The 18,187-nt window shown below is 55.2% G+C and overlaps 1 protein-coding gene across 1 annotated transcript; it reads left to right on the forward strand.

The window, feature by feature from the left end:
• Positions 1 to 7,693: 7,693 nt before the first annotated feature.
• On the forward strand, positions 7,694 to 16,206 carry TAF6 (TATA-box binding protein associated factor 6; the record flags this gene model as incomplete). The annotated part of the gene is made up of 6 exons (XM_032097945.1): positions 7,694 to 7,949; positions 9,470 to 9,526; positions 9,679 to 9,798; positions 12,537 to 12,679; positions 14,589 to 14,666; positions 16,067 to 16,206. Coding segments are annotated over exons 1-6 (779 nt in total), but the record flags the coding sequence as incomplete, so codon positions are not given.
• Positions 16,207 to 18,187: the final 1,981 nt, after the last annotated feature.

Consider the following 18,187-nt stretch of genomic DNA (forward strand, 5'->3'; position numbering starts at 1 on the left):
AGAGGGAGATCCTCTCAAACCAAGCGGAAAGCCCCAAAACCGAGGGAAACAGCCCAAAAAATGAGGGAAACCTCCCCAAAACTGAGGGAAACCCCCCAAAATCCAGGGAAATCCCCCCAAATCCAAGAGAAAGCTCCGTAAAACTGAGGCAAACTCCCTGGAAATGGTGTGAAATGGCCCCGAAATCCAGGAAAATCCCTCCAAAACCCAACAAATCCTGTAAAAAATTGGGAAAAATCCCCCCAAAATCCCAGGAAAAACCCCCCAGGTCCCCCTTTTTCCCATTTCCCAGCCCCTGTACGGGTTCCATGCCCAGGAGTTCATCCTGAGGGAAAAACCTCCCCGAAACTGAGGGAAACTCCCCCAAAATCAAAGGAAATGTCCCCAAAATCAAGGGAAACACCCTGAAAACCAAGGAAAGCCCCTAAAACTGAGGGAAATCCCCCCAAAAGGGAGGGACATCCCCCCAAAACTGAGGGAAATCCCCCCAAAACTGAGGGAAAGCCGCCCAAAACTGAGGGAAACCCTTTGGAAATTGAGGGAAATCCCCCCACAACTGCGGGAAAGCCCCCCAAAACTGAGGGAAAGCCCTCAGAAATTGAGGCGAACTCCCTGGACATGGTGTGAAATGGCCCCAAAATCCAGGAAAATCCCCCAAAACCCCACGAATCCCCCGAAAATCCCGGGAAAACCCCCCTTTCCTGTGTCCCCAGCCCCTGTACGGGTTCCACGCCCAGGAGTTCATCCTGAGGGAAAAACCTCCCCAAAACTGAGGGAAACTCCCCCAAAATCAAAGGAAATGTCCCCAAAATTGAGGGAAACACCCCGAAAACCAAGGAAAGCCCCTAAAACTGAGGGAAAGCCGCCCAAAACTGAGGGAAAGCCCTCGGATAATTGAGGCAAACTCCTTGGAAATGGTGTGAAATGGCCCCGAAATCCAGGGAAATCCCCCCAAAACCCCACGAATCCCCCCAGAATCCCAGGAAAAGCCCCCTTTTCTGTGTCCGCAGCCCCTGTACGGGTTCCACGCCCAGGAGTTCATCCTGAGGGAAAAACCTCCCTGAAACTGAGGGAAACTCCCCCCAAAAAGGAGGGAAACCCTTCGGAAATTGAGGGAAATTCCCCCAAAACTGAGGGAAATCCCCCCCAAAACTGAGGGAAATCCCCCCAAAACTGAGGGAAATCCCCCCAAAACTGAGGGAATCCCCTCGGAAATTGAGGTGAACTCCCTGGAGATGGTGTGAAATGGCCCCAAAATCCAGGGAAATCCCCCCAAAACCCCACGAATCCCCCCAAAATCCCGGGAAAACCCCCGTTTTTCTGTGTCCTCAGCCCCTGTACGGGTTCCATGCCCAGGAGTTCATCCTGAGGGAAAAACCTCCCCGAAACTGAGGGAAATACCCCCCAAAAAGGAGGGAAACCCTTCGGAAACTGAGGGAAATCCCCCAAAAAGGGAGGGAAATCCCCTCAAAAGGGAGGGAAATCCCCCCAAAACTGAGGGAAAGCCCCCCAAAACTGAGGGAAATCCCCCCAAAACTGAGGGAATCCCCTCAGAAATTGAGGCAAACTCCCTGGAAATGGTGTGAAATGGCCCCGAAATCCAGGGAAATCCCCCCAAAACCCCACGAATCCCCCCAAAATCCCGGGAAAACCCCCATTTTTCTGTGTCCGCAGCCCCTGTACGGGTTCCATGTCCAGGAGTTCATCCTGAGGGAAAAAATTCCCCCAAAACTGAGGGAAACTCCCCCAAAAAGGAGGGAAACCCTTTGGAAACTGAGGGAAATTCCCCCAAAACTGAGGGAAAGCCACCCAAAACTGAGGGAAATCCCCCCAAAACTGAGGGAAAGCCCTCAGAAATTGAGGCAAACTCCCTGGAAATGGTGTGAAATGGCCCCAAAATCCAGGGAAATCCCCCCAAAACCCCACGAATCCCCCCAGAATCCCAGGAAAAGCCCCCTTTTCTGTGTCCGCAGCCCCTGTACGGGTTCCACGCCCAGGAGTTCATCCTGAGGGAAAAACCTCCCTGAAACTGAGGGAAAGCCCCCCAAAAAGGAGGGAAACCCTTTGGAAACTGAGGGAAATTCCCCCAAAACTGAGGGAAAGCCCCCAAAACTGTGGGAAATCCCCCCAAAACTGAGGGAATCCTCTTGGAAATTGAGGCAAACTCCCTGGAAATGGTGTGAAATGGCCCCGAAATCCACGGAAATCGCCCCCAAACCCCACGAATCCCCCCAAAATCCCGGGAAAACCCCCGTTTTTCTGTGTCCCCAGCCCCTGTACGGGTTCCACGCCCAGGAGTTCATCCTGAGGGAAAAACCTCCCTGAAACTGAGGGAAACTCCCCCCAAAAAGGAGGGAAACCCTTTGGAAACTGAGGGAAATTCCCCCAAAACTGAGGGAAAGCCGCCCAAAAGGGAGGGAAATCCCCTCAAAAGGGAGGGAAATCCCCCCAAAACTGAGGGAAAGCCCCCCAAAACTGAGGGAAATTCCCCCAAAACTGAGGGAAAGCCCTCAGAAATTGAGGCAAACTCCCTGGAAATGGTGTGAAATGGCCCCAAAATCCAGGAAAATCCCCCCAAAACCCCACGAATCCCCCCAAAATCCCGGGAAAACCCCCGTTTTTCTGTGTCCCCAGCCCCTGTACGGGTTCCACGCCCAGGAGTTCATCCTGAGGGAAAAACCCCCAAAAAGGAGGGAAACCCTTCGGAAACTGAGGGAAATCCCCTCAAAACTGAGGGAAAGCTGCCCAAAAGGGAGGGAAAGCCCCCAAAACTGTGGGAAATCCCCCCAAAACTGAGGGAGATCCCCCCAAAACTGAGGGAATCCTCTTGGAAATTGAGGGGAACTCCCTGGAAATGGTGTGAAATGGCCCCGAAATCCAGGGAAATCCCCCTAAAACCCCACGAATCCCCCCAAAATCCCGGGAAAACCCCTATTTTTCTGTGTCCGCAGCCCCTGTACAGGTTCCACGCCCAGGAGTTCATCCTGAGGGAAAATATTCCCTCAAAACTGAGGGAAACTCCCCCAAAAAGGAGGGAAACCCTTTGGAAACTGAGGGAAATCCCCCCAAAAGGGGGGGAAATCCCCTCAAAAGGGAGGGAAATGCCCCAAAACTGAGGGAAAGCCACCCAAAACTGAGGGAAAGCCCTCAGAAATTGAGGCAAACTCCCTGGAAATGGTGTGAAATGGCCCCGAAATCCACGGAAATCCCCCCAAAACCCCACGAATCCCCCCAAAATCCCAGGAAAAGCCCCCTTTTCTGTGTCCCCAGCCCCTGTACGGGTTCCACGCCCAGGAGTTCATCCTGAGGGAAAAAATTCCCCCAAAACTGAGGGAAATACCCCCCAAAAAGGAGGGAAACCCTTCGGAAATTGAGGGAAATTCCCCCAAAACTGAGGGAAAGCCCTCAGAAATTGAGGCAAACTCCCTGGAAATGGTGTGAAATGGCCCCAAAATCCAGGAAAATCCCCCCAAAACCCCACGAATCCCCCCAAAATCCCGGGAAAACCCCCGTTTTTCTGTGTCCGCAGCCCCTGTACGGGTTCCACGCCCAGGAGTTCATCCTGAGGGAAAAAATTCCCCCAAAACTGAGGGAAATACCGCCCAAAAAGGAGGGAAACCCTTTGGAAACTGAGGGAAATTCCCCCAAAACTGAGGGAAAGCCCTCAGAAATTGAGGCAAACTCCCTGGAAATGGTGTGAAATGGCCCCAAAATCCAGGGAAATCCCCCCAAAACCCCACGAATCCCCCCAGAATCCCAGGAAAAGCCCCCTTTTCTGTGTCCCCAGCCCCTGTACGGGTTCCACGCCCAGGAGTTCATCCTGAGAGAAAAACCTCCCTGAAACTGAGGGAAAGCCCCCCAAAAAGGAGGGAAACCCTTCGGAAACTGAGGGAAATTCCCCCAAAACTGAGGGAAAGCCGCCCAAAAGGGAGGGAAATCCCCCCAAAAGGGAGGGAAATCCCCCCAAAACTGAGGGAATCCCCTCGGAAATTGAGGCGAACTCCCTGGAAATGGTGTGAAATGGCCCCAAAATCCAGGGAAATCCCCCCAAAACCCCACGAATCCCCCCAGAATCCCAGGAAAAGCCTCCTTTTCTGTGTCCGCAGCCCCTGTACGGGTTCCATGCCCAGGAGTTCATCCTGAGGGAAAAACCTCCCCAAAACTGAGGGAAACTCCCCCAAAAAGGAGGGAAACCCTTTGGAAACTGAGGGAAATTCCCCCAAAACTGAGGGAAAGCCCCCAAAACTGTGGGAAATCCCCCCAAAACTGAGGGAATCCTCTTGGAAATTGAGGCAAACTCCCTGGAAATGGTGTGAAATGGCCCCGAAATCCAGGGAAATCGCCCCAAAACCCCACGAATCCCCCCAAAATCCCGGGAAAACCCCCGTTTTTCTGTGTCCCCAGCCCCTGTACGGGTTCCACGCCCAGGAGTTCATCCTGAGGGAAAAACCTCCCTGAAACTGAGGGAAACTCCCCCCAAAAAGGAGGGAAACCCTTCGGAAACTGAGGGAAATTCCCCCAAAACTGAGGGAAAGCCGCCCAAAAGGGAGGGAAATCCCCTCAAAAGGGAGGGAAATCCCCCCAAAACTGAGGGAAAGCCACCCAAAACTGAGGGAAATTCCCCCAAAACTGAGGGAAAGCCCTCAGAAATTGAGGCAAACTCCCTGGAAATGGTGTGAAATGGCCCCAAAATCCAGGAAAATCCCCCCAAAACCCCACGAATCCCCCCAAAATCCCGGGAAAACCCCCGTTTTTCTGTGTCCCCAGCCCCTGTACGGGTTCCACGCCCAGGAGTTCATCCTGAGGGAAAAAACCCCCAAAAAGGAGGGAAACCCTTCGGAAACTGAGGGAAATCCCCTCAAAACTGAGGGAAAGCTGCCCAAAAGGGAGGGAAAGCCCCCAAAACTGTGGGAAATCCCCCCAAAACTGAGGGAGATCCCCCCAAAACTGAGGGAATCCTCTTGGAAATTGAGGGGAACTCCCTGGAAATGGTGTGAAATGGCCCCGAAATCCAGGGAAATCCCCCTAAAACCCACGAACCCCCCCAAAATCCCGGGAAAACCCCTATTTTTCTGTGTCCGCAGCCCCTGTACAGGTTCCACGCCCAGGAGTTCATCCTGAGGGAAAATATTCCCTCAAAACTGAGGGAAACTCCCCCAAAAAGGAGGGAAACCCTTTGGAAACTGAGGGAAATCCCCCCAAAAGGGGGGGAAATCCCCTCAAAAGGGAGGGAAATGCCCCAAAACTGAGGGAAAGCCACCCAAAACTGAGGGAAAGCCCTCAGAAATTGAGGCAAACTCCCTGGAAATGGTGTGAAATGGCCCCAAAATCCACGGAAATCCCCCCAAAACCCCACGAATCCCCCCAAAATCCCAGGAAAAGCCCCCTTTTCTGTGTCCCCAGCCCCTGTACGGGTTCCACGCCCAGGAGTTCATCCTGAGGGAAAAAATTCCCCCAAAACTGAGGGAAATACCCCCCAAAAAGGAGGGAAACCCTTCGGAAATTGAGGGAAATTCCCCCAAAACTGAGGGAAAGCCCTCAGAAATTGAGGCAAACTCCCTGGAAATGGTGTGAAATGGCCCCAAAATCCAGGAAAATCCCCCAAAACCCCACGAATCCCCACAAAATCCCGGGAAAAACCCCCCTTTTTCTGTGTCCGCAGCCCCTGTACGGGTTCCACGCCCAGGAGTTCATCCTGAGGGAAAAAATTCCCCCAAAACTGAGGGAAATACCCCCCAAAAAGGAGGGAAACCCTTTGGAAACTGAGGGAAATTCCCCCAAAACTGAGGGAAAGCCCTCAGAAATTGAGGCAAACTCCCTGGAAATGGTGTGAAATGGCCCCAAAATCCAGGGAAATCCCCCCAAAACCCCACGAATCCCCCCAGAATCCCAGGAAAAGCCCCCTTTTCTGTGTCCCCAGCCCCTGTACGGGTTCCACGCCCAGGAGTTCATCCTGAGGGAAAAACCTCCCTGAAACTGAGGGAAAGCCCCCCAAAAAGGAGGGAAACCCTTCGGAAACTGAGGGAAATTCCCCCAAAACTGAGGGAAAGCCGCCAAAAGGGAGGGAAATCCCCCCAAAAGGGAGGGAAATCCCCCCAAAACTGAGGGAATCCCCTCGGAAATTGAGGGGAACTCCCTGGAAATGGTGTGAAATGGCCCCAAAATCCAGGGAAATCCCCCCAAAACCCCACGAATCCCCCCAGAATCCCAGGAAAAGCCTCCTTTTCTGTGTCCGCAGCCCCTGTACGGGTTCCATGCCCAGGAGTTCATCCTGTGGGAAAAACCTCCCCAAAACTGAGGGAAACTCCCCCAAAAAGGAGGGAAACCCTTTGGAAACTGAGGGAAATTCCCCCAAAACTGAGGGAAAGCCCCCAAAACTGTGGGAAATCCCCCCAAAACTGAGGGAATCCTCTTGGAAATTGAGGCAAACTCCCTGGAAATGGTGTGAAATGGCCCCGAAATCCAGGGAAATCGCCCCCAAACCCCACGAATCCCCCCAAAATCCCGGGAAAACCCCCGTTTTTCTGTGTCCCCAGCCCCTGTACGGGTTCCACGCCCAGGAGTTCATCCTGAGGGAAAAACCTCCCTAAAACTGAGGGAAACTCCCCCCAAAAAGGAGGGAAACCCTTTGGAAACTGAGGGAAATTCCCCCAAAACTGAGGGAAAGCCGCCCAAAAGGGAGGGAAATCCCCTCAAAAGGGAGGGAAATCCCCCCAAAACTGAGGGAAAGCCACCCAAAACTGAGGGAAATTCCCCCAAAACTGAGGGAAAGCCCTCAGAAATTGAGGCAAACTCCCTGGAAATGGTGTGAAATGGCCCCAAAATCCAGGGAAATCCCCCCAAAACCCCACGAATCCCCCCAAAATCCCGGGAAAACCCCCGTTTTTCTGTGTCCCCAGCCCCTGTACGGGTTCCACGCCCAGGAGTTCATCCTGAGGGAAAAACCCCCAAAAAGGAGGGAAACCCTTCGGAAACTGAGGGAAATCCCCTCAAAACTGAGGGAAAGCTGCCCAAAAGGGAGGGAAAGCCCCCAAAACTGTGGGAAATCCCCCCAAAACTGAGGGAGATCCCCCCAAAACTGAGGGAATCCTCTTGGAAATTGAGGGGAACTCCCTGGAAATGGTGTGAAATGGCCCCGAAATCCAGGGAAATCCCCCTAAAACCCCACGAATCCCCCCAAAATCCCGGGAAAACCCCTATTTTTCTGTGTCCGCAGCCCCTGTACGGGTTCCATGTCCAGGAGTTCATCCTGAGGGAAAATATTCCCTCAAAACTGAGGGAAATATCCCCCAAAAAGGAGGGAAACCCTTTGGAAACTGAGGGAAATCCCCCCAAAAGGGAGGGAAATCCCCTCAAAAGGGAGGGAAATGCCCCAAAACTGAGGGAAAGCCACCCAAAACTGAGGGAAAGCCCTCAGAAATTGAGGCAAACTCCCTGGAAATGGTGTGAAATGGCCCCGAAATCCACGGAAATCCCCCCAAAACCCCACGAATCCCCCCAAAATCCCAGGAAAAGCCCCCTTTTCTGTGTCCGCAGCCCCTGTACGGGTTCCACGCCCAGGAGTTCATCCTGAGGGAAAAAATTCCCCCAAAACTGAGGGAAATGCCCCCCAAAAAGGAGGGAAACCCTACGGAAATTGAGGGAAATTCCCCCAAAACTGAGGGAAAGCCCTCAGAAATTGAGGCAAACTCCCTGGAAATGGTGTGAAATGGCCCCGAAATCCAGGAAAATCCCCCCAAAACCCCACGAATCCCCCCAAAATCCCGGGAAAACCCCCGTTTTTCTGTGTCCGCAGCCCCTGTACGGGTTCCACGCCCAGGAGTTCATCCCGTTCCGCTTCGCCAGCGGCGGCGGGCGGGAGCTGTACTTCTATGAGGAGAAGGAGGTGGATCTGAGCGACATCATCAACACCCCCCTGCCCAGGGTGCCCCTCGACGTCTGCCTCAAGGGTGGGGGGCTGGAGGGGGGGATTTGGGGAGGATTTGGGGAGGATTTGGGGGGATTTCGGGAAGATTTGGGGGGATTTTGAGAGGATTTGGGGGGATTTCGGGAGATGGAGGGGGGATTTGGGGAGGATTTGGGGAGGATTTGGAGGGCTGGAGGGAGGATTTGGGGGGATTTGGGGAGCTGGAAGGGGATTTGGGGGGATTTCGGGAGGATTTGGGGGGCTGGAGGGGGGATTTGGGAGGATTTCAGGAGGATTTGGGGAGGATTTTGGGGGATTTGGGGGCTTGAGGGGGGATTTTGGGGGGATTTCAAGAGGATTTGTGGGGATTTTGGGGGCTGGAGGGGGAATTTGGGAGGATTTTGGGGGGATTTTGGGGGCTGGAGGGGAATTTGGGAGGATTTGGGGGGATTTTGGGGGGCTGGAGGGGGGATTTGAGGGGATTTGGGAGGATTTTGGGGGGATTTTGGGGGCTGGAGGGGGAATTTGGGAGGATTTGGGGGGATTTTGGGGGGCTGGAGGGGGGATTTGGGGGGATTTGGGAGGATTTTGGGGGGATTTTGGGGGCTGGAGGGGGGATTTGGGGGGATTTTGGGAGCATTTGGGGAGCTGGAGGGGGGATGCGAGGGGATTTCAGGAGGATTTGTGGGGATTTTGGGGGCTGGAGGGGGGATTTCGGGAGGATTTGGGGGGATTTTGGGAGGATTTGGGGTGTTTGGAGGGAGTTACGGGGAGATTTTGGGGGCTGGAGGGAGGATTTGGGAGGATTTGGGAGGATTTTGGGAGGATTTTAGGGGGATTTGGGGGGATTTGGGGGGCTGGAGGGGGGATTTGAGGGGATTTCGGGCGATGGAGGGGGGGTTTGGGAGGATTTTGGGAGCTGGAGGGAGGATTTGGGGGGATTTTGGGGAGTTATGGGAGGATTTAGAGGGATTTGGGGGCTGGAGGGTGGATTTGGGGTGTTTGGAGAGAGCTATGGGGGGATTTAGGGGGATTTAGGGAGGATTTGGGGAGTTGGAGAGGGAATTTGGGGGAATGGGAGGGGATTTGGGGGGATTTGTGAGGATTTGGGGGGCTGGAGGGGGGATTTTGGAGGGATTTTGGGAGGATTGGGGGATTTCAGGAGGATTTGTGAGGATTTGGGGGGCTGGAGTAGGGATTTGGGGGCCTTTGTGAGGATTTTGGGGGCTGGAGGAGGGATTTGGGGGATTTGGGAGGATTTGTGAGGATTTGGGGGGCTGGAGGGGGGATTTGGGGGGATTTTGGGGGCTGGAGGGGGGATTTTGGGGGGATTTGGGGAGGATTTTGGGGATTTCAGGAGGATTTGTGAGGATTTTGGGGGCTGCAGGGGGGATTTTGGGGAGGATTTGAGGAGGATTTGCAGGGCCCGGATGGAAAACCCCTGATTTGGGTCCTTTTCGAAGGCGAATTCCGGGGCTGGGATTTGAGTGGATTTGGGGCGTTCTGGAGATGCTTTTTTGGGGTGATTTCAGTCTGATTTCCCTTTTTGGGGTCCCCCCCCAGCCCACTGGCTCAGCATCGAGGGGGTGCAGCCGGCGATCCCCGAAAATCCCCCTCCAGGTGCGTGACCCCCCCCCCCCCCCCCCAAAAAAAAACCCCTTCCCTAAACCCCCCAAAAACGGGGATTTTTTTTTTTTAAATTTTTTTTTTTTCCCCTCTTTTTTCCCCAAATTTTGGGGACCCCCTGACCCCGTTTCTGTGCCCCCCCTCAGCCCCCAAGGAGCAGCAGAAGGCCGAGGCCACCGAACCCCTGAAATCGGCCAAGCCCGGCCAGGAGGACGAGGGGACCCCAAAATCCAAAGGGCCGGGAGGGGCCGGGGGCGATGGAAAAGGTGGGGTTTGGGGGGGGTTTTGGGGTGGTTAAAGGGGATTTGGGGGGATTAGGGGGGATTTGGGGGGATTTAAGGGAGGATTTGGGGGGCTTGGAGGGGTTTTTTGGGGGAATTAAAAAGGATTTGGGGAGATTAGGGGGGGATTTGGGGAATTTAAGGGAGGATTTGGGGGGCTTGGAGGGGTTTTTGGGGGAATTAAAAAGGATTTGGGGGGATTAGGGGGGATTTGGGGAATTTAAGGGAGGATTTGGGGGGCTTGGAGGGGTTTTTTGGGGGAATTAAAAAGGATTTGGGGGGATTGGGGGGGATTTGGGGGGATTTAAGGGAGGATTTGGGGGGCTTGGAGGGGTTTTTGGGGGGCTTGGAGGGGTTTTTGGGGGAATTAAAAAGGATTTGGGGGAATTATGGGGGATTTGGGGGGATTTAAGGGGGTTTTGGGAGGCTTGGAGGGGTTTTGGGGGAATTGAAAAGGATTTGGGGGGATTAGGGGGGATTTGGGGGGATTTAAGGGAGGATTTGGGAGGCTTGGAGGGGTTTTGGGGGAATTGAAAAGGATTTGGGGGGATTAGGGGGGATTTGGGGGGATTTAAGGGAGGATTTGGGGGGCTTGGAGGGGTTTTTGGGGGAATTAAAAAGGATTTGGGGAGATTAGGGGGGGATTTGGGGAATTTAAGGGAGGATTTGGGGGGCTTGGAGGGGTTTTTTGGGGGAATTAAAAAGGATTTGGGGAGATTAGGGGGGGATTTGGGGGGATTTAAGGGAGGATTTGGGGGGCTTGGAGGGGTTTTTGGGGGAATTAAAAAGGATTTGGGGGGATTGGGGGGGATTTGGGGGGATTTAAGGGGGTTTTGGGAGGCTTGGAGGGGTTTTGGGGGAATTGAAAAGGATTTGGGGGGATTAGGGGGGATTTGGGGGGATTTAAGGGAGGATTTGGGGGGCTTGGAGGGGTTTTGGGGGAATTAAAAAGGATTTGGGGGGATTAGGGGGGATTTGGGGGGATTTAAGGGAGGATTTGGGGGGCTTGGAGGGGTTTTTGGGGGAATTAAAAAGGATTTGGGGAGATTAGGGGGGGATTTGGGGAATTTAAGGGAGGATTTGGGGGGCTTGGAGGGGTTTTTGGGGGAATTAAAAAGGATTTGGGGGGATTGGGGGGGATTTGGGGGGATTTAAGGGAGGATTTGGGGGGCTTGGAGGGGTTTTTCGGGGGCTTGGAGGGGTTTTTGGGGGAATTAAAAAGGATTTGGGGGAATTATGGGGGATTTGGGGGGATTTAAGGGGGTTTTGGGAGGCTTGGAGGGGTTTTTGGGGGAATTAAAAAGGATTTGGGGGGATTAGGGGGGATTTGGGGGGATTTAAGGGAGGATTTGGGAGGCTTGGAGGGGTTTTGGGGGAATTGAAAAGGATTTGGGGGGATTTGGGGGGATTTAAGGGAGGATTTGGGGGGCTTGGAGGGGTTTTGGGGGAATTAAGGATTTGGGGGGAATGATGGGGGATTTAGGGGGATTTAAGGGGGTTTTGGGGGGCTTGGAGAGGATTTTGGGGGAATTAGGGGGGATTTGGGGGGATTTAAGGGAGGATTTGGGGGGCTTGGAGGGGTTTTGGGGGAATTAAAAAGGATTTGGGGGGATTAGGGGGGATTTGGGGGGGTTGAAGGGGTTTTGGGGGGATTATGGGGAGTTCGGGGGAATTTAAGGGGGTTTTGGGGGGATTAGGGGAGATTTGGGGGGGATTTAAGGGATTTTTTGGGTGTTTTGGGGGGATTTGGGGGAGTTTAAGGCAGGTTTGGGGGGATTTGGGGGGATTTTGGGGGATTAGGGGGAGTTGAAGGGAGGTTTTGGGGGATTGAAAAAGTTTTGGTGGGATTTTGGGGGCTTTAGGGGGGATTATGGGGGATTTGGGGGATTTAAGGGGGTTTTGGGGGAATTTAAGGGGGTTTTGGAGGGATTAGGGGGAGTTTAAGGGAGGTTTTGGGGGATTGAAAAGGTTTTGGGGGGATTAGGGGGGATTTTGGGATTATGGGGGTTTTAGGGGGTTTTGGGGGGATTAAAAAGGTTTTGGGGGATTTAAGGGGTTTTTGGGGGACTTGGAGGGGTTTTGGGGGAATTTAAGGGGGTTTTAGGGGGATTAGGGGGAGTTTAAGGGAGGTTTGGGGGGGATTTAAAAGGTTTTGGGGGATTTAGGGGATTTAGGGTGGGTTTGGGGGTGTTAAGGGAGGTTTTGAGGGGATTTGGGGGGATTAAGAGGGATTTTGGGGGATTTAATGGGGTTTGGGGGGGGTTAAGGGAGGTTTTGAGAGGGTTTGGAGGGATTAAAGGGGATTTAAGGGAGGTTTTGGGGTGGCTGGAGGGGTTTTGGGAAGGATTTGGGGCGGTTCTAGGGGATTTAGGGTGGGTTTTGGGGGGGTTAAAGGGAGTTTAGGGTGGGTTTGGGGGTGCTTGGAGGGGTTTTGGGGAGATTTACGGGGCTTTAGGGTGGGTTTGGGGGGGTTTAGGGGGGATCAAGGAGCATTTGGGAGATTTAAGGGGGATTTCGGGGTGGATTGGGAAGATTTAGGGGGAGTTTTAAGGGGTTTTTGGGGGACTAAAAGGGTTTTTGGGTGATTTAAGGCGCTTTAGGGTGCTCGGTGACTTTTGGGGTCTTCCAGGGAAGGCCGAGAAATCCCCTATGATTTTGGGGAGAAACCAACGGGGTTTTGGGGACTTTAGGGGGGGGGTTCCTGATGTTTTTGGGGTCCCCAGGGAAGGAGAAGAAGCCCCCGTTGCTGGAGGGGCCCCCCCTGCGGCTGAAGCCCCGCAGCGTCCACGAGCTGTCGGTGGAGCAGCAGCTCTACTACAAGGAGATCACCGAGGCCTGCGTGGGCTCCTGCGAGGCCAAACGGGCCGTGAGTCACCCCAAAATCCCCCCAAAATCACCCCAAAATCCTACAGGGCCCAAAACCCTACGGGGAGTCATCAAAACCCCACAAAATCCCCCAAAATCTGCCCCTACGAGGGGATCACCGAGGCCTGCGTGGGCTCCTGCGAGGCCAAACGGGTCCTGAGTCACCCCAAAATCCCCCGAAATCAACCCAAAACCACCCCAAAAATGCCCCAGAACCACCCCAAATTCTCCCCAAATTCACCCCCAGAACCACCCCAAAATCACCCCAGAACCACCCCAAATTCACCCTAGAACCACCCCGAAAAAGCCCTAAAATCACCCCAAAATCCCCCCAAATCACCCCAAATCACCCCAAAATCCTACCGGGCCCAAAACCCTACAGGGAGTCATCAAAACCCCCCAAAATCCCCCAAAATCTGCCCCTACGAGGGGATCACCGAGGCCTGCGTGGCGAAACGGGTCCTGAGTCACCCCAAAATCCCCCGAAATCACCCCAAAATCCCCCCAAATCACCCCAAAATCACCCCAGATTCGCCCCAAAACTACACCAAGAACACCCCAAAACCACCCCCAGAACCGCCCCAAAATCCCCCCAAAATCACCCCAAAATCACCTCAAAATCAACCCAAAACCACCCCAAAAATGCCCTGAAACCACCCCAAAACCACCCCTGGGTGTCCCCAATGTCCCCAAAGTGTCCCCAGAGTGTCCCCAAATGTCCCTGGGGTGTCCTCGATGTCCCCAGGGTGTCCCCTAAATGTCCCCAAATGTCCCTGGGGTGTCCCCAATGTCCCCAGGGTGTCCCCTAAATGTCCCCAAATGTCCCTGGGGTGTCCCTAAATGTCCCCAAATGTCCCCAAATGTCCCCAGGGTGTCCCCAATGTCCCTGGGGTGTCCCCAGTGTCCCCTGAGTGTCCCCAGGGTGTCCCCAAATGTCCCCAGGGTCTCCCCAGGGTGTTCCCAATGTCCCCAAATGTCCCTGAGGTGTCCTCAGGGTGTCCCCAATGTCTCCTGAGTGTCCCCAGGGTGTCCCTAAATGTCCCTGGGGTGTCCCCAATGACCCCAGGGTGTCCCCTGAGTGTCCCCAAATGTCCCCAGGGTCTCCCCAGGGTGTCCCCAATGACCCCAGGGTGTCCCCTGAGTGTCCCCAAATGTCCCCAGGGTGTCCCAGGGTGTCCCTGGGGTGTCCCTAAATGTCCCCAATGTCCTTGGGGTGTCCCTAAATGTCCCCGGGGTGTCCCTAAATGTCCCTGGGATGTCCCCAATGTCCCCAGGGTGTCCCAGGGTGTCCCTGGGGTGTCCTTGATGTCCCCAGGGTGTCCCTAATATCCCTGAGGTGTCCCCAAATGTCCCCAGGCTGTCCCTAAATGTCCCCAGGATGTCCCCAATGACCCCAGGGTGTCCCCAAATGTCCCCTGAGTGTCCCCAAATGTCCCCAGGGTCTCCCCAGGGTGTTCCCAATGTCCCCAAATGTCCCTGAGGTGTCCTCAGGGTGTCCCCAATGTCCCCTGAGTGTCCCCAGGGTGTCCCTAAATGTCCCTGGGGTGTCCCCAATGACCCCAGGGTGTCCCCTGAGTGTCCCCAAATGTCCCCAGGGTCTCCCCAGGGTGTCCCCAATGACCCCAGGGTGTCCCCTGAGTGTCCCCAAATGTCCCCAGGGTGTCCCAGGGTGTCCCTGGGGTGTCCCCAAATGTCCCCAGGGTGTCCCTGGGGTGTCCTTGATGTCCCCAGGGTGTCCCCAGGATGTCCCCAGAGTGTCCCCAAATGTCCCTGGGGTGTCCTTGATGTCCCCAGGGTGTCCCCAAATGTCCCTGGGGTGTCCCTAAATGTCCCCAGGGTGTCCCTAAATGTCCCCAAATGTCCCCAAATGTCCCTGGGGTGTCCCCAAATGTCCCCAAATGTCCCCACAGGAGGCCCTGCAGAGCATCGCCACCGACCCCGGCCTGTACCAGATGCTGCCGCGCTTCAGCACCTTCATCTCCGAGGGGGTGAGCCCAGGGGCACCGAAATCCCGGGGAACGGCCCCAAAATCCCTGGGAATGGCCCCAAAATCCTGGGAAATGGCCCCATAAGTTGTGGGGTCCCAGAAGTCCCAGGAATGGGTCCAAAATCCCAGGAAACGGCCCCAAAATCCCCTGGGAATGGCCCCAAAACCCCCTGGGAGTGGCCCTAAAATCCTGGGAATGGCCCCAAAAGTTGTGGGGTCCCAAAAATCCTGGGAATGGGTCCAAAATCCCAGGAAACGGCCCCAAAATCCCCTGGGAATGGCCCCAAAATCCTGGGAAATGGCCCCAAAAATCGTGGGGGTCCCAAATCCCTGGGAATGGCCCCCAAACCCCCTGGGAATGGCCCCAAAATCCTGGGAAATGGCCCCATAAGTTGTGGGGTCCCAGAAGTCCCAGGAATGGGTCCAAAATCCCAGGAAACGGCCCCAAAATCCCCTGGGAATGGCCCCAAAACCCCCTGGGAGTGGCCCTAAAATCCTGGGAATGGCCCCAAAAGTTGTGGGGTCCCAAAAATCCTGGGAATGGGTCCAAAATCCCAGGAAACGGCCCCAAAATCCCCTGGGAATGGCCCCAAAATCCTGGGAAATGGCCCCAAAAATCGTGGGGGTCCCAAATCCCTGGGAATGGCCCCCAAACCCCCTGGGAATGGCCCCAAAATCCCCTGGGGAATGGCCCCAAAAATTGTGGGGTCCCAGAAGTCCCAGGAATGGGTCCAAAATCCCAGGAAACGGCCCCAAAATCCCCTGGGAATGGCCCCAAAATCCCTGGGAATGGCCCCAAAATCCCCTGGGAAATGGCCCCAAAAATCTTGGGGGTCCCAAATCCCTGGGAATGGCCCCAAAATCCCTGGGAAATGGCCCCAAAAATTGTGGGAGTCCCAAAAATCCCAGCAATGGGTCCAAAATCCTGGGAAACGGCCCCAAAAAATCCCTGGGAAACGGTCCCAAAAACCCGGGAAATGGCCCCAAAATCCCCTGGGAATGTCCCCAAGCCCCCCTGGACGTGTCCCCAAAATCCCCTGGGAATGTCCCCAAGCCCCCAGGGATGTCCCCAAGCCCCTGGAGGTGTCCCCAAGCCCCCCTGGAGGTGTCCCCACGGTGTCCCCAACCCCCCTGGGAATGTCCCCAACCCCCCCTGGACATGTCCCCACAGTGTCCCCAAGCCCCTGGAGGTGTCCCCAACCCCCCTGGGAATGTCCCCAACCCCCCGGGGATGTCCCCAAACCCCTGGAGGTGTCCCCAAACCCCTTGGGAATGTCCCCAAACCCCTGGAGGTGTCCCCAAACCCCCCTGGAGGTGTCCCCAAACCGCCCAGGGATGTCCCCAACCCCCCCAGGGGATGTCCCCACGGTGTCCCCAGGGATGTCCCCACGGTGTCCCCAGGTGCGGGTGAACGTGGTGCAGAACAACCTGGCCCTGCTCATCTACCTGATGAGGATGGTGAAGGCCCTGATGGACAACCCCACGCTGTACCTGGAGAAATACGTGAGTGTCACCTGTGTCACCTCCCTGTCACCTCCTTGTCACCTCCCTGTCACCTTCCTGTCACCTGTGTCACCTTCCTGTCACCCCCTGTCACCTGTGTCACCTTCCTGTCACCTCCCTGTCACCTGTGTCACCTCCCTGTCACCTCCCTGTCACCTCCCTGTCACCTGTGTCACCTTCCTGTCACCCCCTGTCACCTCCCTGTCACCCTCTGTCACCCCAATGTCCACTCTGATGGACACCCCCACGCTGTACCTGGAGAAATACGTGAGTGTCACCTGTGTCACCTCCCTGTCACCTCCTTGTCACCTCCCTGTCACCTCCCTGTCACCTGTGTCACCTCCCTGTCACCTCCCTGTCACCTCCCTGTCACCCTCTGTCACCCCAATGTCCACTCTGATGGACACCCCCACGCTGTACCTGGAGAAATACGTGAGTGTCACCTGTGTCACCGAGTGTCACCTCCCTGTCACCTCCCTGTCACCTCCCTGTCACCTGTGTCACCTTCCTGTCACCCCCTGTCACCTCCCTGTCACCCTCTGTCACCCCAATGTCCACTCTGATGGACACCCCCACGCTGTACCTGGAGAAATACGTGAGTGTCACCTGTGTCACCGAGTGTCACCTCCTTGTCACCTCCCTGTCACCTCCCTGTCACCTCCTTGTCACCTCCCTGTCACCTCCCTGTCACCTGTGTCACCTTCCTGTCACCCCCTGTCACCTCCCTGTCACCCTCTGTCACCCCAATGTCCACTCTGATGGACACCCCCACGCTGTACCTGGAGAAATACGTGAGTGTCACCTGTGTCACCGAGTGTCACCTCCTTGTCACCTCCCTGTCACCTCCCTGTCACCCCAATGTCCACTCTGATGGACAACCCCACGCTGTACCTGGAGAAATACGTGAGTGTCACCTGTGTCACCTCCTTGTCACCTCCCTGTCACCTCCCTGTCACCTCCCTGTCACCTGTGTCACCTTCCTGTCACCCCCTGTCACCTCCCTGTCACCCTCTGTCACCCCAATGTCCACTCTGATGGACACCCCCACGCTGTACCTGGAGAAATACGTGAGTGTCACCTGTGTCACCGAGTGTCACCTCCCTGTCACCTCCCTGTCACCTCCCTGTCACCCTCTGTCACCCCAATGTCCACTCTGATGGACAACCCCACGCTGTACCTGGAGAAATACGTGTCACCTGTGTCACCTGCCTGTCACCTGTGTCACCTCCCTGTCATCAAGTGTCACCCTCTGTCACCCTTCTGTCACCTCCTTGTCACCTCTTTGTCACTCCTCTGTCACCTCCCTGTCACCCTCTGTGCTCCCAATGTCTGCTCGTGTCCCCACCTGGCTCTGATGGACAACCCGAGTGTCCCCAGGTGTCCCAAATGTGTCCCCAGGTGTCCCAAATGTGTCCCCAAGTGTCCCTGAGTGTCCCTAAGTGTCCCTAACATGTCCCTGAGTGTCCCAAACGTGTTCCTGAGTGTCCCCAAGCGTCCCTAACATGTCCCCAAGTGTCCCAAACGTGTCCCAAATGTGTCCCTGAGTGTCCCAAATGTGTCCCTGAGTGTTCCTGTCGTGTCCCCAAGTGTCCCTGAGTGTCCTCAGGTGTCCCAAACGTGTCCCTGAGTGTCCTAAATGTGTCCCAAATGTGTCCCAAATGTGTCCATAAGTGTCCCAACCATGTCCCCAAGTGTCCCCAAGTGTCCCAAACGTGTCCCTGAGTGCCCCCAAGTGTCCCAAATGTGTCCCTGAGTGTCCCCAACTATCCCTAACATGTCCCCAAGTGTCCCAAACGTGTCCCAAATGTGTCCCTGAGTGTCCTCAGGTGTCCCAAATGTGTCCCTGAGTGTCCCCAAGTGTCCCCAAGTGTCCCAAACGTGTCCCTGAGGGTCCCAAATGTGTCCCCAAGCGTCCCAACCATGTCCCAAATGTGTCCCTGAGTGTTCCTGTCGTGTCCCCAAGTGTCCCTGAGCGTCCCAAGTGTCCTAAACGTGTCCCCAAGTGTCCCAAATGTGTCC

The sequence above is a fragment of the Corvus moneduloides genome, unplaced genomic scaffold (genome assembly GCF_009650955.1).
Source record: "Corvus moneduloides isolate bCorMon1 unplaced genomic scaffold, bCorMon1.pri scaffold_170_arrow_ctg1, whole genome shotgun sequence".
In the NCBI taxonomy this organism is placed as follows: Eukaryota; Metazoa; Chordata; class Aves; order Passeriformes; family Corvidae; genus Corvus; species Corvus moneduloides.